This window comes from Engraulis encrasicolus, chromosome 10 (genome assembly GCF_034702125.1).
Source record: "Engraulis encrasicolus isolate BLACKSEA-1 chromosome 10, IST_EnEncr_1.0, whole genome shotgun sequence".
Classification (NCBI taxonomy): domain Eukaryota; kingdom Metazoa; phylum Chordata; class Actinopteri; order Clupeiformes; family Engraulidae; genus Engraulis; species Engraulis encrasicolus.
Genome location: NC_085866.1, coordinates 12132852 through 12158063, shown reverse-complemented (window position 1 = coordinate 12158063; position 25212 = coordinate 12132852). Strand labels below are relative to the sequence as shown.

Below are 25212 nucleotides of genomic sequence, written 5' to 3'. Positions count from 1 at the left end.
CACACGAAAACACGATGTGATGCCATCATGAAATGATAATGTCAACCTTTAGGAAGAAAAGAAAAGCGAGTGGACTCACAGGCGATATGCAGGCTGGCCTCCCTGCTCAGTATGGTGCCAAAGGAGTTGGAGGCCAGGCACTGGTACACCCCAACATCCTCTTCTTTACTCAGCTGGCCGATGCGAAGGTTGCCTCCCGAGAAGCTGTACCGAGAGCCCAGCCTGGGCACAATGAAGGTGTCGTTCAGCTTCCACCTGCAAATACACAATATAACGAGGAAGGAAGTGATGAGCGACGATTGAAGTTGCAAGAGAATGAAACTTAAAGATTATTTTATTTTTGGTCTTTTTTGACTTCATTTGATAGGACAGTGTGAGGGTGTACAGGAAGCAAATTGGGAGAGAGACGGGGAGGTGTCAGCAACGGACTGAATGGAATGGAACCTGGGTCAGCCACATGGCAGGCGAGTGCCCTACTGGTTGGCCACAGCAGGCCCTCAAGAAAATGAAACTTGTCCTTGAAACGTGTCTCCTTTCCCTTCCTAAACTTATGTATGAAACAACAAGTGGAGATACAAATCGGAAAATGTATGGACCATTTCTATATGATTATTTTAACTGTTTCCACACACTGTAGCGAGAGCCCAGCCGGGACACGATGAAGGTGTCGTTCAGCTTCCACCTGCAGTACAAACAGCACAGCACACCACAGCATGAGGAAGGAAGCGATGAGTGGATGATTTTTTTGGTAACTTCTTTTTATTTTCAGTTCAAAAGTGCAGCCATACATAACAATAAATGCACAGCACAGGTCAAAACTAAGCAGGTACTGTATGTCCACAGGTATAAGTCTCTTGATGTCTTCTCAGTCTCTTGGTTGCTGGTCTTATTTATGATTGATTTCCAGTCAGTGTTCCAGCAGTAGTTGAGTCAACTCTCAACATACAAATACTCCATGAATGACAGTATTTCACAAATTCAAGTATTCTTAGACATTGATGAGTGCATGATTGAAGTTGCAAGAGAATTAAACTTGTCCTTAATTATAGTAGAACGTGCCTCCTTTGCCTCACGTATGAAACAACAAACGGAGATACAAATCGGAAACACACACACACACACACACACACACACACACACACACACACACACACACACACACACACACGCACACGCACACGCACACACACACAAATGCACAATATTGAGGCTTGCATTAGCATTGGCTCATTTAAATATCAATTGAAAGGTTCTTCACGACAGCATTTTGCGGCAGGCAAGCCCATTTTAGAAACCATGTCTCCACCAAACACACAAATACCTATAAGCAAATGGCATTGGCTTGAGTCGCCCTGCACTGAACACAATCCCAAAAGCTGATTCAGGACCTATTTATTTTTGCAGATTTGGACATTGAAATTCGCCACACTTTGTTTCATCATACAGACAGCTCGTGCAGTCACACGTCGTAATCAAATGCTTTCATCACTATCAAGCCATAATTGCAAGAGAAAAATCAAGGTGCTTTATCACCGTGAAACACAAATCAAAACAAATGGGTGAGCCTGGGGTATGCTGGAGCAGACAAAAGTGATTATTATTGATGTAAGAGGCAATTACTGAGATGCATTACTCATCTGTGATGGCAACAGGCCTGCTTTCGCTACAGGCGACCCATACTGTGTGTGTGTGTGTGCATGTGTGTGTGCGTGTGTGTGTGTGTGTGTGTGTGTGTGTGTGTGTATGTGTGTGTGTGTGTGTGTGTGTGTATGTGTGTGAGTGTGTGTGTGTATGTGTGTGTGTGTGTGTGTGTGTAAGTGTGTGTGTGTGTGAGTGTGAGTGTGCGTGTGCGTGTGTGTGTGTGTGTGTGTGTGTGTGTGTGTGCGTGCGTGCGTGCGTATGTGTGCTGCAGTGGGTTGGGGTTTTGGCAACCTGCATGAATCAGTGAAGATTAATACTGACATTAAATTCTGAAGCTGTGAAACAATCAAGGGTCCCATGATCCAAACAGCATCGTGCCATTTGCCTTCCCTTCGGCAAGATCCTGGTCTGACACACAAGGCCAGGATGTTACTCTGGTGTGTCTTACAGTGAGCAACCCATGCAGTTCCTTCACGTGTTTTGAGCTTTATATTCAGCAGGATAAAAAAAGGACTGGTGTTTCAGGTTGTGATATTCATGAGTTCAGGGATTATTACAGATGGACGTGAAGGTGGGTGATAATGAACTTGTTTTATTCAACAGATTTAATAAAACATCTGAAGGCTACCCTTCTTTACTTGAAAGTGGGGAGAACAGCTGAACAGATGGGTCCATGTCTTAAAGACTGTGGATTGTGTTTTAACATTCCATTTGCTCTAAGTCCTTTAATGTTCGCAAATGGGATTAAAGAACAATTAGTATTATCTTCCCAAGACTGGCCCCTGTGTCGCCCGTTACGCTTTCAATCTTCACATGCGCTTTCCTTCTCTCAGGCAAGGCTTAAAACTTTTTTTTTTCATTCCCTATTGTCCTTCCTGCTCCATCTACATGGCGAGGTGGTGATGAGGTGAAGCAAGCTCGGGATCAAGACTGAACGGAGAAGTGAAGAAAGAGAAAAGAGGAGTGTAAGTGAGTCAGACTAGGTTGATGAGAGAGAGAGAGAGAGAGAGAGAGAGAGAGAGAGAGAGAGAGAGAGAGAGAGAGAGAGAGAGAGAGAGAGAGACAGAGAGAGAGACAGAGAGACAGAGAGAGAGAGAGAGAACAAGGGAGCAAAAGAAATTGATGGATAAAGAAAACGTCAGGGTGAGAGTCAAAGATGTATTGAGCGAAAGCAAGAGAAAGTGAGTGAAAGGGATGGAGAGAGAGAAAAGGGGGGGGAGAATAGGAAAGAAGAAAGAGAAAGAAAGAGAGAAAGAAAGAGTACTTTCTCAAGTGTTGCTGTAATACATTCAAAAGGAGGGGGAAAGAGAGAGAGAGAGAGAGAGAGAGAGAGAGAGAGAGAGAGAGAGAGAGAGAGAGAGAGCGAGCTGATCCGATGAAGCGGCGCTCAGTGGCAGGCTACCTGATTAGATTGATTTAGTGATTTGGAGCTGCAGCTGGAATGGGTCGAGGGCTCGCCAGACGAGACAAATCAAGGGGTCCACACGCTGACAACTCAGAGAGCCTCCCCATAATGGCACTCGCTAGTGGTGGAGGGGGGGGGGAGAGTGAGCGAGGGAGGCCTACCGTCCTAGATAAATTAATTTGTCCTTGGCTCTTCGGAATAGACCTGCTCCCCACCATCACCACAAAGCTCCACTACAATACAGGTTGAAAACTGTGAGAGAAACTTCCAAGGTCTACCAACTTTTGCTCAGAGTCAGTCCGCATGGCATGCATGCACAGAGAGGGAAGAGATTCAGAAGCGCTGGGAGGGCTCTTCGACTCCTCTTCCTCATTTACCATTGTCTGGCAAATTAAAGCCGTTTGTACTGAAAGTGACACAACAAGGAGTAAAACGTTTTGCTATTCCCACAGGTCATGTTCTTGCACTGTGTCAGCCCATATCATGACACCACACACACACACACACACACACACACACACACACACACACACACACACACACACACACACACACACACACACACACACACACACACACACACACACACACACACACACACACACACACACACACACACACACACACACACACACACACCTCAATTAGTATATTTGTGTCAGACCCCTAATGGATATTTATCACTGTGAGTATTGATGGATGCACACTGACAACAGGACAAAATTGTGTGTGTGTGTGTGTGTGTGTGTGTGTGTGTGTGTGTGTGTGTGTGTGTGTGTGTGTGTGTGTGTGTGTGTGTGTGTGTGTGTGTGTGTGTGTGTGTGTGTGTGTGTGAGAGTGTGTGTGTGTGTGCGTGTGTGTGTGTGCGTGTGTGTTTGTCTGTGTGTATGTGTGTGTTTGTGTCTGTGTGTCTGTGTTTATTGAATCTGGATGAAAACATTTGTTAAAATCCAAAGCCAATTACACTCAACTTCTGCATTTTCAAGCTACATTAATCGCAATGACAGCTGGCGAAGCATCCTTCAGAATAACCGTGAGAAATCCTTGATTACGTGCTTGACCTGAATTACTAAATGCATCAAGTTTAAAAAAAAACATCAATGTTATTACATGAATATCTTTTATGTCCATGGCAATTGAAATGCATCCAGGTAATGGAAGGGATCAGTGTGTAGCTTCTTTTTCAGGTCTGAAGTTTTCATCTGAAAGGCTTTTCAAGTGTACCCTGATGGTGGAGAACAAGAAACTACAGTACAGGTAACTCTGGACCACTGGAGTTACAGTAGAGCTGTCAGGTGTAGATCAAAGATGCCCTCATCACATGACAAAAGGGTTCAAAGATTCACTCATTCACATGAATGAGATTTCATTTCTCTATGTTTGAGCAAGGACATTTCTCATTCCATTTGCAAGTTTAGTGATTGAGTTCACTCCAAAGACTTTGAGATAGCAGTTCAAGTAGATAGTCCAGATATGTCTACAGTCTTTATATGAGTCTAGAGTGACTTAGGATGACTGAAACACACTGCCATTTCCTGATCTACTCATGTTCAAGTAAATGACAGGCGCAATGCAATTGAGACTTTCTCATACCTTTTCATGGAGAATACCAAGATCTTGACATTCAAAAGTCAAACTTTCTTTGACAGTTAGACTGACACCAGTTCAGTCATCATAAGAAGTTGAAACTTTTTACCAGTACCATCAGACAGGGACTTTGCTTTAAGGCTCCACCTTGCATCGGCAATGTCTGTGATCAGACTGGGGAAACGCAGTGCCTGAGGCCTCTGAAACTAGGCCAACAACGTAAATGGATAAAGGCAATCTGTTCTTCCATGCTGTCCACAGGCGGTGAAGATCTGAAAATCTCTATTCTTTCCTACTTTTTTGTAGATACGGATCTGTGTGTTGTTCTGTAAGAGAGAGGGCAGCCGTGGTCTAGTGTTTCAGGAGATGGGCTTAAGATCAGAGGTTTGCTGGTTCGAATCCTACCCTTCCAACTCCCCATCACACTCCATGGCTGAAGTGCCCTTGAGCAAGGCACCTACAGAGGCGCATCTTGCCACCAGGCAAGGCAGGCAGCCGCTTGGGGCCCCCGAGCCCCAAGATAGTGAATAACAGCCCATACTGTAATACAGAAGTGGTGATTTTGGTTCAAATGTTCATTCTTTTGCATTTTCGCTAGGGGCCCCACCTGACCATAGAATCGCCTCTGGTCACCTAACCCCACATTGCTCCAGGGACTGTACCCAATACCCTGGAAAAATAATAACTGTAAGTCGCTTTGAATAACTGAAAGCGTCAGCTAAGTGCAATGTAATGTAATGTTTGTACTGTAGGAGGGACAGAGGGAACGCTGACCTGTAGGAGGGCGGTGGATCTCCCTGGGCCTCGCAGCTGAACGTCACCTCTTGGCGGACACTCAAATCTCTAATTCTTTCCTACTTTTTTGTAGATATGTATCTGTGTGTTTGTTTGTACGGTAGGAGAGAGAGAGAGGGAACGCTGACCGGTGGATCTCCCTGGGCCTCACAGTACAACCACGCCCTGACGAAGGTCAGACGGCTGAAACCGGTCGGCATTTTTATGTCTGTACACCCCAATATGAAATAAAGGGTTTTTAATATAACTTCAACCTTGACTCGGAGAAGAGTGCTTTGGATTAAGTCAGTTATTCTATGAAACCTTGACAGGAATAACCAGATGTACCCCTTCTACCTGGACAAAAGCCTCTAATGTGCTCGTTATCTTTTTCATTTTGTCATTCGTATCTGTGTGCTTGTTTGTAGGAGAGAGAGAGAGGGAATGCTGCTGACCTGTAGGAGGGCGGCGGATCTCCTTGGGCCTCGCAGCTGAACGTCACCTCCTGGCTGGCAAAGAGGTAGCCTGGGCGAATAGCCGACTGTTGACTCCGTCAATCAGTCTGGCAAAGGCCATGAGGAATCCGTCTCCGTGGATGATGGGAGGTGGTCTGATCTTACTCTATCATTTAAATTAATTGAAGTTCCAAACTCAAATTAAAACCCATATTGTGCTTTATTAGCATGCCTGTTACGTTATAGTGTCGCAAAAGCATACAAATAACAACACGAAAGTGTGAATATACCTTAACCAATCAGTAACGGAGCTCGCGGGTGAGTTCTACGTCACCACTCTCAACTGTTTGCTGATTGGCGAAACACTGAGAGAACCGAGCTCGAGGCTTTTGTCAGACGATGTGCGGAGCCAAAATCTTTGGGTGGAGCACATGGATGGCGACGCCAGGCTAGCAAAGAGGTCTGCAAATCTCTAATTCTTTCCTACTTTTTTTGTAGATACGTTATCTACGTGTTTGTAGGAGAGAGAGAGAGAGAGAGGGAATGCTGCTGACCTGTAGGAGGGCGGCGGATCTCCTTGGGCCTCGCAGCTGAACGTCACCTCCTGGCTGGCCTCCGTAGAGTGCATGGGGAACACAATGCTGCCAGGCTGCTTGACGAAGACGAGGCGACGCGGAGAGGAACTCTCTGTTGTTTTGGAGAAATGGAGAGAATGGAGAAAGATAGAGAGAGAGAAGAGGAGAGGGAGAGAGATAAGTGATGACAGAGATGACAAGAGCGTAGAGGTGGGATGGAGAGAATGGAGATGAAAGGAAGAGGAGACAATGAATAGAGAGGGTAGGAGATGGAGAGAGATGTATTGAGGAGGGGGAAAAGACAGGAAGAAATAGTTAGCCGTGAGAGAGACAGGAAGAGAGAGAGAGAGAGAGAGAGAGAGAGAGAGAGAGAGAGAGAGAGAGAGAGAGAGAGAGAGAGGAAGAGAGGAAGAGAGAGAGAGAGAGAGAGAGAGAGACAGGAGAGACAGAGAGAGAGAGAGAGACAAGAAGAGAGAGAGAGAGAGAGAGAGAGAGAGAGAGAGAGAGAGAGAGCGCGCGAGAGAGAGAGAGATGAGGAGGACAAGTAAAAGGATATAGAAAGCATTGAGGTTGAGAGCCAAAGCCATGACAGAGATTGATTTAGATTTAGTATCTCGAATACTGTTTTCTCGAGTGGTAGAATCCTCTGTGTGTGCAGAATAGAAATATGGACAGGGACTCAGTGCACGGGCTCAGCTGAGATTTGACGATTCAGTTTTCAGAATTACTTTGAAGCCTGACATGGACTTATTTTTCTTTGTGTGTTGACAACAAGCTTTATCTATAGACAGGCCAAGACCCAGTAATACATTTTGTCTTCAAAACAAAAACAGAAATGGCTGGGTGGATGCCTTTTATCCTTGAATACACCCTTGTATTTTAAAGTTGTTAGACTGCTCCTTTAAATGACAGACCGAGGCCCATCTACAAAAAACCCCAGTACTTATTTGCTCTCAGAGAGACCACTTCTTTCCTTCACCTCAAATCAACTTTAACTCCTCTATGTGTTAGAGGACTTCCATTGAGAATCCGGTTGTTATTTGTGTTTCCCTCTTTTTATACATCCTTGAGAGCTGCAGTTTTAACAAAGAAGATGGATCTAACAAGAAGCGTCATTTTATTTCTTTCCCGGTATCCACTTTATGTCGGGTGGACACCCCTTTAGGAGACCTTCGGTTAGGAGACCTTCGGGGTCCTGAGGTTGAGGATCAATGAAGTCCCCTTAGCGCTGTAGATGGCGGTAGCGCCCGGTAACACCTCAAAAAGAGAAGAAGACGTAGGGGGCAACGCCCCCTTAGGAGACCCAACTTGAGCACATGCCTTTGCATTGAGTGGGCGTGTTTTGCGATATCTTGCTCTGATTCAGTATTTTTGGTTTTTCTTTCCCTGTTTATGTGATATATTGGAATATGTGTAGCTCATTTCCTTTCCCTTTTTATCATGCCACTGTACATCCTTTCCTTGCTTTCGTCAACGTTTTCTTACTTGAAAAGATACACCACGCATCTCCTCTGTTCAATGGTCACTGCTCAATGAAATACTCATTCGTTTCCTACGGTGCAAGTGACAGCTCTACACAAATTGTCAATCCAGCACAGTAGTGTTTAACATGCAAAATGGCGTTCGGCTACCCCAGGACCTGGGAATTGGCATGCATTCTAAGCCACCACACACTGGCATTGATCACGCAGATACTGAAGCTTGCTGACAGTCTGAATGCATGTTGGGAGATCGCAGTGATGGCATATTGCTGTCAAATGCTATTCGATTTAACTGGGTTAGAAAGGCAAACGTTGTTGATTGAGTTCAGAACTCATTTTCTCTTTTTTAAAGCAGCAGTCATGTTTTTTTTCCTTTTTTCCTTTCTCTCTCTCTTTTTTTATTGAATTCTTGTATCTGGACAAGCTAATTCCACTCGGAGAGCTCTGTGCACAGGAGCAGAATTTCCATTTCATTAATCCTGGAAATGGAGCCGGCCGAAGGAGAAGCGAGGCCTCTACTGGGACACAGTGCAGAAGAGGATATGTCTGCATGTAAAAATACCTCCTCTTCAGAAGCGCAGTAAATTGAGCTACCTGAGAACAAATCACTTGTACTTCCTGAATATGAAAATGGGGATAGGGATGAGGAGGCCGGGAACGAGAAGTCTGCCCATGTTTCATGTGTGTAGTGCTTGTGCGTGTGTGTGTGTGTGTGTGTGTGTGTGTGTGTGTGTGTGTGTGTGTGTGTGTGTGTGTGTGTGTGTGTGTGTGTGTGTGTGTGTGTGTGTGTGTGTGTTGAACGTGTGTGCATGGTTTTGTGTTGTGTATTTTGTGCGTTTTTGTTTGTGTGTCTTGAATAGAGCGTGTTTGCATGTTTGTACAGTACGAGTGTGTGTGTGCATTTGTGTTTATTTGTTTTTCGGAGTTGGTGAGCAGCTACGCACACTGTGAGTTTATTTCTTAGCACCTGGACTTCCTCTGGGATCTTGAAAGATAATGGTCCTATGTCGGGGTGATATATTAACTAAAATATCAGTAGTACACTCACTAGTACAACTTAAATATTTGGATAAAATGATCTCGACAAATGACAGTCTTCACAGATGACTTAATGAGTTTCTTGTAGCCTGCAACTGAATGTAGCCAACAAATCAGTACCGGTATTTCAAAGCATGTACACCATTTACTGAGACACAGTATGAATGAAAATCAGAAGCTGACTACTGTAGAGTTGAATTAAACCGTTAATAACAAGCCACAAGTGATCACAGGAAGGAATTAAATACTTCAGCTGTTTTGCATTATGGTTAATTTTATATTACTTTTAAAGATGTTTACAGAGAAGTACATTTGATGATGTTTTGTTTGCTTGTTTTGCTTCCATTGGTAAACTTAATATGACTATACTGATAAACTAGGGAATGCAAATACATAGAGAAAAAATCCTATGTATTCTCATATTTTACCAGGGCCTAACTAACTACAAATGAGAAATTTCCTGAAATGAGGAGGAATGACTGTTCCTTTAAGGTTTTCCTCTTGAAACGGATTCAGCCAGTAGAATGTACCAGCCAGGAGATTTGATTTTAACAAGGCCTAGCATAGCCATGCTGCCTTTCAGAAGTTTTTGTCCTTTTCATTTTTTAAAGGGAGGAAATGTGAAATATGCCTCAATACAACACGGAACTACCACTTTCTGTCTACTACTAGCACTTTCGGCTGTATATGTTTGAGTTAGAAGAGAAACATTTCTGAGGGCATACAACAAACCTTTCTCGCGACTCACAACAACAACCTGTTTTTATTACCTTGATGTAACACAGACTGGTCACCTTGCACAAGTCAGAGAGTAGTGTAGGATTTTCAAAGTAGCATTTTCAAAAAACAGCCTGTCTCTACTTTAATACACAATTTGTCTTTTGTGCATATACTGAAATTCTCATCACCACTGGCTTTTTTCTCAAATTCTGCTGCATCTGAGCAATTGTTAACCCCCTACCACCACCACCACCACATACACACACGCACGCACAAACACACCTTTTCCAGAGCTATTTATCCATGTCTCCCCATAATGCTGACTAGCAAACAACCGTATAATGAGCCTGAACTTCCTGCTCCAAACCCCCATCAGGCCATGCTACCTGCTAGCCCTGCACGGCCTCACACACGCTCTTCACATTACTGGGTCATAGGCTTCCATGCAGGGGGGTGCAGGGGGGATGAGTCAAATTGGCAGAAACAAGCTCGACCGGGGCGAGAGGTTCTGCTGAGACAACAGTCTCCTCTCTTGAGGAAATGCACTACAGGAGCAGTGGGGCTCCGCTCCAAAGGCACTGCCCCGGGTTCTAGAACAGTCTGATGCAAAGCCCTGAAAGCTGCAGCTTCTCCTCGTTAGTGTAAACCTGATAAGCGAAAACAGTGGCAGATAAGTGCTGGGTCTTCACTCTCTTTTGATTTCTGGGCCCCTAACCCTTCAGACATCGTCTATATAATCTTGTCATACAAGCATAATCATGCCCTGACTGTATCCGTACGCATACCGTATTAATAGTACCGTACATGCACCAATAGCCCAACACAAATACACTTGCTGTACCTGTGCACAAACACAAACACATACGCACACTATACACAAACTACATGAGAACAAATATGCACGTAATTCCAATTTACATTCATGATCTCATGCACATGGACATAAGCCACCAATTCTTCTCGTGCCCTCACCCATGTACAGTCATACCGGTACTGCTGAAAATGGCCTGTGAATCTACATTAACCCATTTTAGCCTGGAGCGTTATATACGCTGCATTCAGGTTCTTGAGATTTGAGGGTTTTTTATTTAAAAAGTGGGTATGTTAGAGCTGAATGAACATACTCTAATACAAAATGAGGGTCCTAGCTTTTAAATGCAACTTACTTCATGTTTTTAATGTTTTTCGGAGGCTAAGATTTTTAGGTTTTAATAGGCAGAGGGCACCTTTTCCCAAAAAGGGCTTAGGCTAAAATGGGTTAAATACATGCTTATGCAGAAAACACAGACCAAGAGCAACCTAAAGCACAAGCATGTGACTCAAACAAGCTCACCACCAAAGCCCTGAAACCTACCGCTAGGGTAAACATATCCACTGAACAGCTACGTATAAGCACCATCCCTTTGTTTGCTGAGGCCTGGGTGCCACTACCCTTCAGACATCATACAAATCTCGTCAGGCGAGACAAGCGAGCGAGCGAGCATAATCATGCCCCTGTCTGACCGCATCCGGCCGTAAATATGAAATGGAACAGGCCCTATGTCTTATTGGATTGATTAACTCATTGAATAGTAAATTCGGATTTCCAGCAAGGGCAGACAGACAGACAGACGGCGGGGCGGCAGGGGAAAACGATCTATCTGTGGAGGCACAGATTTTGAATACTAACAGGGAGTTTACAATGATGCAGAGAGAGAGAGGGAGAGGGAGAGAGAGAGAGAGAGAGAGAGAGAGAGAGAGAGAGAGAGAGAGAGAGAGAGAGAGAGAGAGAGAGAGAGGGAGAGAGAGGGGTCATTAAGAAAGTGGCATTTGAAAATGGCGCTGCCTTACATCTTTCACCTGCTTTGCACTGATATGTGAGGCAAGGCGCGTGCGCACGCGCGCACACACACACACAGACATAGACACAGACACAGACACAGACACAGACACAGACACACACACACACACACACACACACACACACACACACACACACACACACACACACACACACACACACACACACACAGCTGCACACCACCTAGGGTCTGTGCCTATGTGGCCGGGCAAAACCGGCCAGTGAAAGAGCGCTGAGCACTTTGGGGTTCGAAATAAAAACTAATCTCAGATTCAATAGCGGCTGACAGCAAATGAATTTGCCAAGCTTACCTCAGCATGAATAAACAGACCCTGAGAGAGAGGGGGTACTGGTGTGTGTGTGTGTGTGTGTGTGTGTGTGTGTGTGTGTGTGTGTGTGTCTGTGTGTGTGTGTGTGTGTGTGTGTGTGTGTGTGTGTGTGTGTGTGTGTGTGTGTGTGTGTGTGTGTGTGTGTGTGTGTGTGTGTGTGTGTGTGTGTGTGTAGGAGGGGGTGTGTGTTGTGTAGGCAGTGTTGCAGTTTTGCCTGCAATCTATTGGCTTCAGATTCAGACGGTTTATGCATCAAATAAAAAAGCCAATCTTTCTTTTTAAAGCACCGCTCTCCCTTCCACCAGCACCGAGCAGATAAGGTGTCGGCGTCCCCAAAGGTCCACCACCGAGGGCTCCCAATCCTATTACAGGACACTGTGAAAGGACAGGTATGGGACTGCACAACAATCCCTTGCACAACTCCCTAAGCCCACAGGCACACATGCACTGCACTACCATCCAATACTACTTCAAGACGTTCAGAAAGCCTCTTTTTCCCGTGTGCCGTTTGAAAATAATCTGCAATTTACTTTGATTATTTGATTTAAAGATTTTTTTTTCTTCATTCATCTTACTACAATTAAATGTAACAAGCTAATTAAAAAGTATTTGTGTATAATGAATACACATAATTGTGCGTGGGCCTTCAGGGTTTTTTATTTTAAATGAAAAGAAAACTGTTGGGTATAATTTAATTGAGCAATGTTCTCCAGCATACTATAATCAAATCTTGATACATTAACACAGCAGTCTAGAGACCTGTAGACAAATATACAAACTCTCACAAGAAAACCGCACAGCGAAACGGGACAACTGGCCGACTTTCACCAAAGATATCATGACCTAGTCTTTGAGTGGCTGCGATGAAGGATAATTTTTCATCTAATGACTGGGGTGGTCTGCTTGGATGGTCGCAATTTGTCTTGCTCGCCCAGTGCCCAAGCTTATATCGTTGTGGCGCCATAAACAAGCGGGGTGTTGGGGTTTGTTTTCAAGAAAACCACCACCTCTGTTTCAGGGAATGATGGATTCCTGTCTAAATCATGCCTTCACACATCCATGAAAAGAATAAATAGCATAGCGAAGAAAATGGATGTATGCGAAAATATGTGAGTGCATATCGAGATAAATGGGTAATTCACTGTCATTCATCTTTGCCTAACAGACAAACATTTATAACTGTATGTGGCGAACATCAAATAACCACTTCAACCTCAACAGACAGTGTTTAAAGGCACCAATTCATCAAACGCAATTGACAGGTAGCCATTGGAGGTGTGAATACCTCCAATTCAAGAAACATGGAAAATAACCACTTGTTCTTTTTTCGCTATCCTGCTTTTTCGCTAGCCTGCTATTAGGCCCCACAAAAGTGGTCTATTTAATTGCAGTGGTAACCTCCCTCAAGACATTTTAAGATCTTGTTGCAAAAATGTTTACCACACCATCACCTGACAACATAATCAAACTTGAGACCCAACTTCACTGTGAGAATGAAACTCGGACTGTGTAGGTCAGATCCAGAAACAAGGTTTAGTGTCTTATCTGTGCACTCACTCATACATACACGAAGCGAGAAGTAGATCTAAATGCCTTTAGTTTAAGAAGAGCCATTTCACAGTATACTCTGTTGTTAAGAGCCTTTACCAATAGCCTTTACCGGCTAACTGTATTTTTTCCTGTTAGCAATTCACACCATCTTGGTTTGTTAGATGATAGGCTCTATGGGAAATGTAATGTCTATTTAGCAGAATTGTCTCAAATAAGGCAAATCGTCTAAAATATGTATTAGCCAAAACATCTGATTAGCTAAATAAGCTTCAGAGATGACAGATTTTCAAATTTGGAGCATAGCACAACAGTAAGCAAATTTTACTATCAATAAGCTAAAGCAGGAATCTGGTGAGCTGTACTTGTGTGGGGTGTGACCAACTTTTAATTTTGGCACCTTATTTTTGAGTTGGACACCCTAGACCAGTAGTTCGCAACCTTTTTTGAACAAACGCCCCCCTTTGACTTCCTCATAAAGCCTCCAAATGCTTCATTGAGCTCATCATAAGCCTACCAACACCCTAAACTAAAAGAATAAAATATACTAATGCACCTTCACTGCAACTGAGCCCCCAAACTGTACCCTTCTCAACGCCTCCACAAGGGTTCTCTAACGGGGTTGGGGGTCCATATAGCCCCCATTGAGAAACACTACCATAGACAAAAGGGGTCCAGCAGTCCTGTGCCTCACCAGTCACAAAACCCTTTGGTGTTTTGCTATTTTGCGGGTGATCTTTCTTCCACCTTATGGATGTCTGTGACCCCCCCAAAAAGAACACCATAAAGCTCTCAATGGTGCCAGGGATGCCAGGTCTGTACAGTATCATTATTCCGTTGTTTCCTCCTGATTAGAGGCCATATCGCTTGCCGTCTCGCAAGGGGCCCCGTCGGACACGACCTCCTGGCGGTTGCCAGCTTGTTGACGTCTCAGTGTTCCACTTCAACACCTCCGCGCTCGGCTTGGCCTCCTTCCCAATCCCAGGGGCTGGAGCCGCAGCTGAGCGGAGCTGAGCTGAGCCATGCTCTTATACTGTAGACCTCCTGCCTGCCTCTGCCTCTGCTCTGCTCTGCTCCAGTGTTGCCAGATGTGTCTGATCAAATCCCGCCCTAAAGGTTGTCAAAAAACGCCAAAATGTGCTAAATTCCACCCAATGTCAACAAATTGCATTGATTTCTATGGGCAGAAAACTGCAGGGAAAAAAACGCCAAATGGCCAATTTTTCCCGTTTTTACCCGCAGACGGTCATCCCAAGCAGCACAATTGGACGGGTAACCGCCCAATCTGACAACACTGCTCTGCTCTGCTCTGCTCTGCTCCATGGGATCCTGGAGTGTGACTGCTCATCAGGGGCCGCCGCCCATGGATACATATGGGACCAGTGCCAAACTATGCCCTATTCATATTTCATTAGGATATCAAAGGTGGTGGGGGTGGGGGGGTAGCACACACTTGCACATGCACATACGTACAAACACACAACACACACACACACTCAGACACAAACACACACTCTCGCACACACATTCACACAAAGTCAAACAACATACATTTATGCACTACCTGTATACACATGCAAGCAGTCACACGCGCACGTACACACACAAACTACTGTCCAAAGAAATACCGTCTCTTTCACATGCACACACGCACACACACATTCACATGTGCGCACACGCACGCACGCACACACACACACACACACACACTCGTCTCATGTCTGAGCAGCTAATGTGCTCCTGGAAAAGTTCTGAAGGAGGGAGACACAAGGGAGAGTAGAAAACATGGCTCCCATGGGAGAACAGGCATACGATAGCCAGACTTGTATCCTCACAAGCCTGCTGCACACACACACACCTATGCACGGACACACACAGGCACGCAGGCACACACACACACACACACACACACACACACACACACACACACACACACACACACACACACACACACGCACACACACGCACACACACGCACACACACACACACACACACACACACACACACACACACACACACACACACACACACACAAGGCCGCTGACATCTTTGGTCAGGCCCAGGGCAAAGTCATCTGAAAGGGCCCCCCAGCCCAATACGTACAATGTAATGAGGACCCAATTTTGGGGCCCCTCTCTCCCGGGGCCAGGGACAACTGTCCTCTTTGTCCCCCCCTGTCGGCAGGCCTGCTCACACACACACACACACACACTCACGCACACACACACACACACTCGCTCGGCTGATTAGCTCCACGCCGCTGCCCACCCAGGGTTTCTCTCTGGACCATCTGGGAGCCGGCTTGCTTCCCCTCCCCGTGAACCCGCTCTGGGAACATTGAGGCTAGGACCTCTCTCATGGGCTTCCAAGAACACGTCACCTGTAGTAGTACAGTGCAGTGCAGCTACACTACACTACACTACACTACCTGGCTGTCTGTCTGTCCACTTGACTGACTTCATTCCCTTCCCTTCCCATTGAACTGCTCCTGAACCGTAGGTCTCCCTCCATCTCCTCCTCCTCCTCCTCCTCCTCAGTGTTGCCAGATTGGGCTGTTTCCTGCCCAATTGGGCTGCTTAGGATGGCCGTGTGCGGGTAAAAATGGCATTTAGCAGAAAAACCCACCCAATTTTTGCCATAGAAATCAATAGAATTGGGCGGGATTTTGTGCTTCTAGGCAGGTTTTGAGCATTTTTTGGGCTGGAAATCATCGGGACTCACTAGTTCGACGCCCTTTCGGTACTTACCGCTTACGTCATACGACCCTAAACCTAATCCTAACCCTAACCTTAACCCTAAACCTAACACTAACTTTAACCCTAACCTTAACCCTAAACCTAACCTAACCCTAAATCGCTTGTTTGAAATGTTTGATTACCATGTGAAATCACGAGAGGGCGTCAAACTAGTGGGTCCCGGACCTCATCAGCCTCATCTGGCAACCTTGCCTCCTTTCGCCACATGCCCCATGCATTATGCAAGGTTCAATCCCTTGCACTTGACTGGTGTTAACACCAGCCATCACTTTCGAGAGCCAATGCATAATTGGCATGATGGATTTAACACCAAAAAAGGCATCAATAACTAATAAGTGGGTCAGGTGGGGAGAATGGAGGAGAAAAGTAAACACACAGCATGTGAAAAACAACAACGCCGTCCTCACTGAAGATTTGTGTGCCGAGGACGAAGTGGCATTGCATTACTGTGAAGTAGGCTACAGGGCTTGTTCTACTGTGCGTGGCTATGAATGCCAAATGCCGTATGTTGAAAACGCTATTGTGTGGGCCCTGCCGTGACCAACCGGTGGGTCACTCGTCTGCCATGCGGCCGACCCAGGTGCGATTCTCGCCCCGGGTCATTTGCCAACCCCTCCCCGTCTCTCTCCCCATTCGCTTCCTGCCTACCTCTCATGCTGTTCTGTCCATAATAGAGTGCCATGAGAAGGGCACCCTTTTGGAAAATCATTACATCGGTTTATTTCTCGTTGAGCTTTTAAAGTAGCAACTTCCTTTTACAGTAACATATGTTAAACTGTAGGGAAAGAGAAACATTTCAGCAGTGGAAGAATGTTCATAGGTGTTATAGAAAGAATTTTATGTGGATTTAAACAAAAATATGCGTGTGCATAAATATGGGCACCCCAAAGAAGGTATACCATTAATATGAAGTAGAGCTCACCTTTGCTGATCTAATGGCCTTTGGATACTTGCTATACAAGAAGACAAGTTCCGACTGCCTGGTGCTACTGAATAGTTGCCAATTATTCTATCCAGAACCCCTCTAATTCAGTCAGGTTACTCATCTGTCTTCTTTAGACATCCTGTTTCAAATAAATTAATTATTTTTCAATGATGGTGATATCTCAAGATTGGTATGACCATTTCAAGACATTGTACTTGTTGTTTTGCATTAACTCATTGTTGTTTGCATTAACTCATTGACACTTGAACATTCTTTTGAAAAATATGCTATTTGAAAAGAATTAGTGAGGCCCTTAACTGTAATAGGTTTTACAGTGTGTATACTATCCATACAGACCTATAGTAGGGTATGTTTTAGACCAGAGGTCATAGAATGTATGGGTGCATTGTTTGCCATGTCCACCTCCCATTGTTAAGGTCAAATAACTCTAGCTCAGTCTCATCTGACCACACTATGATTTCCCAAAATGCTTTTAGCTTGTCCAGATAAGCTTTCTGCATAAGTTTAACAACTTATTTCTGATGGATACACAGGACAGCCTCTTTATGCATCACCTATCCAATGAGCTTTTGCCTTGTGAAACGTATACGTGGAAAGACCCATGTCTAAGTCTGCACTATCAGCAGCTATGGTCTTGTAATTCTGTGGAGGTGTTCTGTAGTGTGCCTGTTACCATCCTTACCATCCTTTAGCCATGCCCTTTTCAACAAACTACAGTTTGTTCAGAGCCCACCATATTTCACTCTCCAAGACAGAACTTAGGACAAGCCTTGTCTGCGATTATGTATGATAAATACCATTTTAATGACCAATCATGTCTGTCTTGGTGACTGAAGGGATTCCAAAGTCATTAAAACCAGTTTGTGCTGCAAAGGTGAGCTCTACTTTATATTAATGGTATACCTTATTTGGGGTGCCCATATTGATGCACAAGCGTACTTTTGTTTATATCTCACATACAATTGTTTCTAATACACCTATGAAAATTCTTCCACTGCTGAAATGTGTCTCTTTCCCTACAGTTTAACATAATGTTAAAATGAAGTTGCTACTTCAAAAGCTCGACGAGAAATAAACCGATGTAATGATTTTCCAAAAGGATGCCCAAACTTTCTCATGGCACTGTAGAGTCTAAAAAGACCAACAACGAAAAAAATCTTAATAATAAAAAAAAGAAAACGATATTGTGGTGCTCTGACTGACTTGTGGCCCAGAGTGTCAAAGTGTTGTCGCAGTCAATGTTGTGTCTGCTCACCTCAATGTATTTTCTTACTCTCCTCAACATTACACTTGAAGCCTGAGATCTTGAGATCTTAGCATAATAAGTAAGACAAAAATAATGGCAGCAGCCCACAGTGCATTGGTAATTCCCAGTATAATTAGAGAACTGCCAACAGTAAACTCGTTCAGTAAACAGTTAAAATTGTGATTACTGGATTGTCAATGCTGTCAACATCATTTCACATAGATAGGCTACTAGTACTGGCAGCTGTTCTTTAACTTACGTATTTGGGTATTGTATCTTGTTATTGTATTTTGTATTATTTATTTTTTAAATGTGTGAAATATCTTTGACTCTATAATTTTACAACTGTGTACTATACCTGTGTATTTTTAGTTTTGTTTTAGCCTTGTTTTTCTTAAGGAACATCAAACCTGTCAACAGTGTTGGGAATAACGGCGTTTAAATAAACGGCGTTACTAACGCCGTTACTTTTTTCAGTAACGGGTAATCTAACTAATTATTCTTACTGTCAGTATAACGGCGTTACAATTTCATACACTCCGTTACTGCACGTTACTGTTTGGGTAGCCTATGCGTCGTCACCGTGCGTTCTATTACCAAAACCTCTCCATACGGTCATATCAGAGATATTCTCTCTACTCTCTCTGGTCATATGGCCACGTTCGCCGCTGCCATCCACCCAGTAGAAGTCAGAAAGAGGGACAAAATGAGTGTGTGTGTGCTGCTTGGTGAACAGTGTTCGTCTGATCCCAGGATTATTGCGTTTGCGTCCGGATAGGTGGCTACCCGTATCACCGGGGGCTGGAGGGAGCGCAAGCTAAAATCAGAACCACTCTCACCCCTAATTCCTCCACCAATAGGACTACCTGTATGGACACTACGACTGCATTCGCCACTACCGCCGACTCACTTGAGATCGGATAAAGTCACCGAATGAGTTTCAATGTGTGTGTATGCTTAGAGAGCATCCTTGCTTCGCATGTCGGCATCACTGCCTTTGGAAGTTTCGCCACGGTAAACAAAGAGTGCTCGTCCGATCATTATCCTCCTCGTGAGATAAAAACTGTCCTTCAGAGTCAGAATAGGCAAATAACATGCTCAGAACTTCATCATGATTCAACTTCTCACTAACCACGATGAAATAGCTCGCTGATAGTTCGCTGATAACAACACAAACTCTACTCGCACGCTTCGAGACAAAGACGCAAAGTGGCTACTTCCGCATTTTGTGGTCGCGTATTTTACTGCTTCACGACTCTGTGAACTACAAAATGACGTAATCGTAGTCTTGTCAGAGACACTTTAGATAGGCCTAGAAAATCTCTGGTCTTGTTTTGAAAGGATAGCATTTAGTAATAATTAAAATGTAAATACTACATTTAGTAGTAATTTAAAGTTGGATTTAACATGCACATTTTCAGTTGAATTTAAAGAAACCTATTAAAATGTGTTATTTTCTTTTATAAAAAAAAATATTTTTTTTTTGTCCATCCAGTGGCTTTGGTTTATTATGTTGCAATAAATTGTTGTTTGTATCGTTACCTGTCTTTACCGTCCTTCTCTATGTGGTTTATGAAACATGGTCGGGGGGCGAGTAACGCAATAGTTACTTTTACTGGTAACTAGTTACTTTGATACCGGAGTAACTCAGGAAGTAACTCAGTTACTTTTTTGGAGAAGTAACTAGTAACTAGTAACTAGTTACTTTTTCAAAGTAACTTGCCCAACACTGCCTGTCAAGGGACAAAAGATGGAAATTAGCCTCATGGCTATAATCTTGTGTATTTAGCATTTTTGTTTAAATGCTGGCAATATATGCTGTCCCTTTTTAAATAAATAAACTTGTAAACTTGTAATGCAACATGAATGGTGAGGACAGTCAATATGAGGAGGTGAATATGCCAAAGAAAGTCAGCTGGCTGTGGCTGTGATGAAGAAAGGCCGATCGTGTCTGTCTGAATGTTACCTTGGTAATGGTAGACACTGAAGGTCAGTGGAAAAGTTTTGCTTTGTCTTTCAATCGTGTTTTGACAAGAAGACAAAAGGCCTGTTTAGGAACAAGTTGTTAACAACTCCATGACTATGTGTCTTAAGGCCAAACTGAAATAACCTTGTCTTAGATGCACTCTGAAGTGTACTGTGCAAATATATACAGTATGCCAACAGAGTACATACAAAGGCCCTGTTTACTGAGGGTACAAGATTTAGACTAAGTGGCATTGGCCAACCCATGGGAGATTTTAAATGCTGTAGTAAGTATTACAGTATATCAGTAAAATTACTCCCCCAATTTCAGAATCCAGTATTTCATAATATCTTATAAACCATTTAGTTTTATGCAACACTTTCTGGGCTTGCTCATTGCTTTACTGTGCACCATGGAACTGGCTGTTTGTGTCCAGCTGGGAAGGCAGTCAGTAGTTAATATGACAGAGGATCATTACAGCACATACACAGTAAGTGCTGTTTCCACGTAGCATGATATTTTTTAATGTGGATTTTTTTTTCTCCTGTTTAGGTGGAAACGCAACATGGGGATAAAAATTCAACTCAATTGTAAAATGCATTTTACCCCCCTAAATAGGATATTTTTAAAGCCTGCTTTTTGATATGTGGGTTTTAAAAATCAATATCATTGCATGTGAAAACAATTTTGAAGCCTTTGCTCATTATGGGGCACAAACACACAGCTACTGTATTATACTGTATTACTACAAATTATTTCGATTTAGTAAGCTATTCAGTTTCAGTGAGATATGATGCCTTGCACAAATAATTTTAGTGATCTTGACATGATTGAAAGTATCAAAGCAAGGCTCTACAGTCTACACCTTCCCGGTCAAGTTTTACCAGATTTCCTAAAAACTTAATAGTATTGATATTTGGAATTAATGACTAGTTGAATATGTGGAATCCCCATTTGAATGAACATTTTGGTAAGGCATGGGGTAAAAAAGATGAATAAATGAAGTGAAGGACAGCACTCTTCAGATTTCTTCTTTGTTTATTCGCTCACAAACGTTTCGGGCAGAGCCCTACTTCAGCATGTAATGGCGTGGGTGAATAAACAAAGAAGAAATCTGAAGAGTGCTGTCCTTCGCTTCATTTATTCATTCAAGTTTTTGTGGGATTCAGCACCCAGTTAAGAATTGTTAAGTAGCCTATTTAGGCGATAGTGTGAGCACGTCTTCTCCACTTTTTGTTAAAAAAAGATGCAGAAATCAGTACAAAGTAAATCGATACATCGACTATAAGTGATACTGTAGCAGCCGCGTCAGCAGCATCTCACAGGGGAATGCTGGAGGCTGAGCAGTGTTTACGTAAACCAACATCCACTAGATTCTGAGTCTGGTTGTACTTGCATGGTTGAAGATTGTGCTTTCCTCAAGTTGGTTACAGTACAGTAAAATGCAGCTAGAGTATCACTCTTACTCTAGACTCAAAAACCCTGTGTTGTCTCTCCCACTGTGCACTAACAAATAATTCTTCCACTTTTTTCGGTACAGGGGGTGAATTTCTCAAAAGAGAAGTTGTTAGCCTGTTAGCAACTTTGGGAGTTGCCAATGGGAAAATGCATTGAAAACAACAAAGTAGCTAATGTAGTAAGCAACTTTGGTTTCGAGAAATCCACCCCAGCACTGTGTGTAGGGCTGACATACAGTATCACTTTCAGAATGCAGCCCTGTTCGCTCTTATGTCTGCAAAGTCTGAATGTGTTAGTGTATATGGACTACTTCTAGCATCTCTGCACAACATTTACAGTCATAGGGGATCCATTAATGTACAAACAATGCTGTCTGTGGTGAATGTAGTGATGGTGGGGTGTGTGTAGTATGCATTGCGTAGGCGTGCTCACGTGTGTGCTTGTGTGTCTTGTGAGAGAGGGAGAGAGAGAGAGAGGGAGGGAGAGAGAGACAGCGAGAGACAGAGAGAGAAACAGACACAGACAGAGAGAGATAGATACATAGAGAGAGGGGGGGAGGGGGAGACAGAGAGAGACAGAGAGAGACAGAGAGGGAGAGCTCAGAGCTCAGATGAGATATGACGGGTGGATGATGAGAGGCTGCAGTGGGTGTGGAAACACACGAACACATGCATGGGCGTGTGCGTGTGTGTGTGTACATATGCGTATGTGTGTGTGTTTGAATTTGGAGTGTGTGTGTGCGTGTGTGTGTGTGTGTGTGTACGTATGCGTATGTGTGTTTGAATTTGGAGCGTGGGCGCGCGCGCGCGCGTGTGTGTGTGTGTGCGTGTACGTATGCGTATGTGTGTTTAAATTTGGAGTGTGTGTGTGTGTGTGTGTGTGTGTGTGCGCGTGCATGCGTGTGTGTGTGTGTGTGTGTGTGTGTGTGTGTGTGTGTGCGTGTGTGCGCGTGCATGCGTGTGTGTGTGTGTGTGTGCGTGTGCGTGTGTGCGCGTGCATGCGTGTGTGTGTGTGTGTGTGTGTATTGGTGGGTGTGTGTGGTGGGCGTGATGGCAGGATAATGAGAGGCTGAGGGAGTAGAGACGGGGCTGAGGCAACGCTCACACACTTACCTGCCAGACAGCCGATGAATGACTGGAGCAGCATCAGTTTCCATAGCAGCCCCATCTTAACAGCGGGAGGTCAGCCGCGGCTCACATCCAAGCAGAGGTTGGGTGTGTGTGTGTGTGTGTGTGTGTGTGTGTGTGTGTGTGTGTGTGTGTGTGTGTGTGTGTGTGTGTGTGTGTGTGTGTTGAGGTGAAAATGTCCTTCCTTCCTTCCTGCAGTAATGCCTGCCCCCTGACATTTGAAAGAAAAAAGAAAGAAAGAAAGAAAGAAAGAAAGAAAGAAAGAAAGAAAGAAAGAAAGAAAGGAAAAAAGAAGAAGGGAAGCAAAGAAAACAAATGTGTGACATTTTATAGAAAAACAGACACAAGCGTGCATCAGTGCGCACACAAGTGTATACACATTCAAATTGACTGGTGGTCTTGAATGAAAATACTGGAAATAGACATTGCCAGAGTGAGAAATGCTGAAATGCTGGATTTTTAGCATCTTATTCTCTCTGCTTATTTTTTTCCACTCGTCCTCAACTTTCATTTCATATTTTGACTATCCCTCTTGCTAGCGTCTTTGTCTATCCAAATCCCCCTACATAAAATATTTTTGTATTATCACGATTTTCCTCATCGATGATGAAACCCTTTGGGTCAGCTGCTCCTGTCATTGCGAAACATGCTGTACAAATAGCAGACTTGTCTGGACTTCACTGTGACAAGAGAAATCAATACACTCACAATAGACCACAGAGGAGATAAGGCTGTCTCTCAGTGTTGCCAGATGTGTCTGACCAAATCCCGCCCAAAAGTTTATCAAAAAACGCCAAAATGTGCTAAATTCCGCCCAAATTCAACAAATTACATTGACTTCTATGGGCCTAAAACGGCTGGGAAAAAACGCCAAATGGCCAAATTTTCCCGTTTTTACCTGCAGACGCTCCTCCCAAGTAACCCGCCCAATCTGGCAACACTGCTGTTTCTCAACCCTTAAACATCCAGGATGTCAGAAGGATGTCATGCCAGGGGATGCAGAAACTGACACTGACATAAAGCTGGTTCTTTCTCGCCATGGCTGACTGTCATGTCTGCCATGGTGACGTCAAGGATCAACTGGGTTACACTTTACTTGAGGCCGGCGTCATACTTATGGCATAACAGTGTCATAATAGTGTCAAAAAAGTCACATGACACAGTCATGAACGAGTTATAAACATGATGTCAATGTCAAAAACGTTTTGTGGTAATGAAAAGTTTACATTGTTAGGCCTGTATTTACCATAAACGAATTTCACTTAATGAGAAAGTCATAAAATGTTTTGATATTGATACAATGTCTATGACTCGTTCATGACTGTGTCATGACACTGTTTTGACAATGTTATGACACCTCTATGTCATACGTATGACACCGGCGTCAAGTAAAGTGTTACCAACAACTGTCTCTGGTGATGTCGCGTTGGGTCAACCTCTACTGATGGCTGTGCTCAGACCAAATTTTTCCCACTTTCAGCCAATGTTTGATTTGTAGCCCTTTTTTTAAAGCAACAACTAATGCTCACTGTCGACAGTATTTACTGATCTACGCAAGTAAGTCTATTCCTAACATGTCTTTTTCATTGGAAAAAAGACTATTATTGATAGCTCAAAATCAATTAAAAAAACACTAATACGACTTCTTCTGTTTTACCCACAGATCAAAACAGCTGTCTGTATTACAATTCACTTGTTAAACTACATACAGCAAACACACATTTCTATCTATCTATCTATCTTAGTATCTGTGCACCTTCTCTAAATAAAGGGTACCCTGTATTAACTAGCATTGACTGTACAGTATGCCATCAATTTTTATTTGTGCGATTTCAGGGCCATTCTTCATCACACTAATTCATATTTTCCCAAACAAAAGAAGATTCAGAAATTCAGAGCTGGAAATGTCAGGGCCTGCGTATATGAGACGTCCTTTTGCAGCATATTTACTAGAGATGCACCGGATCCTGATTTTTAGGATCCTGCCGGATACCGGATCCACTGCTTAAGATCCTGCCGGATCCGGAACCGGATACCGGATACCGGATCCTACAAAAGGGTTGAAACATATAGTCTACTCGCACACATGGGCCCTTTTTATTGTGTTGGCTCAAACTATTTTTTAGACTCATTGGCTTACTGCCACACTGCCTGCAACAGCCGCTTCCAAAGGGCTTTCACTCCATGCAGTGATTGGGGTTGTGAAAGACTGACTGAAAAGCCTAGGCTAGACATGCACCAGATCCTGATTTTTAGGTAACATGCCGGATACCGGATCCACTGCTTAAGATCCTGCCGGATCCGGATCCTGTGAAAAAC

At 43.8% G+C, this 25212-nt stretch overlaps 1 protein-coding gene across 1 annotated transcript in view; it reads right to left on the bottom strand.

Annotated features, from left to right (window-relative positions):
* Window positions 1–22983, bottom strand: part of cntn3a.1 (contactin 3a, tandem duplicate 1) — a 110081-nt gene extending 87098 nt beyond the window's left edge. Inside the window, exons 1-3 of the mRNA XM_063208031.1 lie at window positions 22879–22983; window positions 6417–6549; window positions 80–255 (exon numbers count right to left, since the gene is read on the bottom strand). Coding sequence (XP_063064101.1) covers window positions 80–255; window positions 6417–6549; window positions 22879–22933 — 364 coding nt within the window. The 5' untranslated portion in view covers window positions 22934–22983. The remainder of the gene's footprint in view (window positions 1–79; window positions 256–6416; window positions 6550–22878) is intronic.
* Between the last annotated feature and the right edge of the window lie 2229 nt (window positions 22984–25212).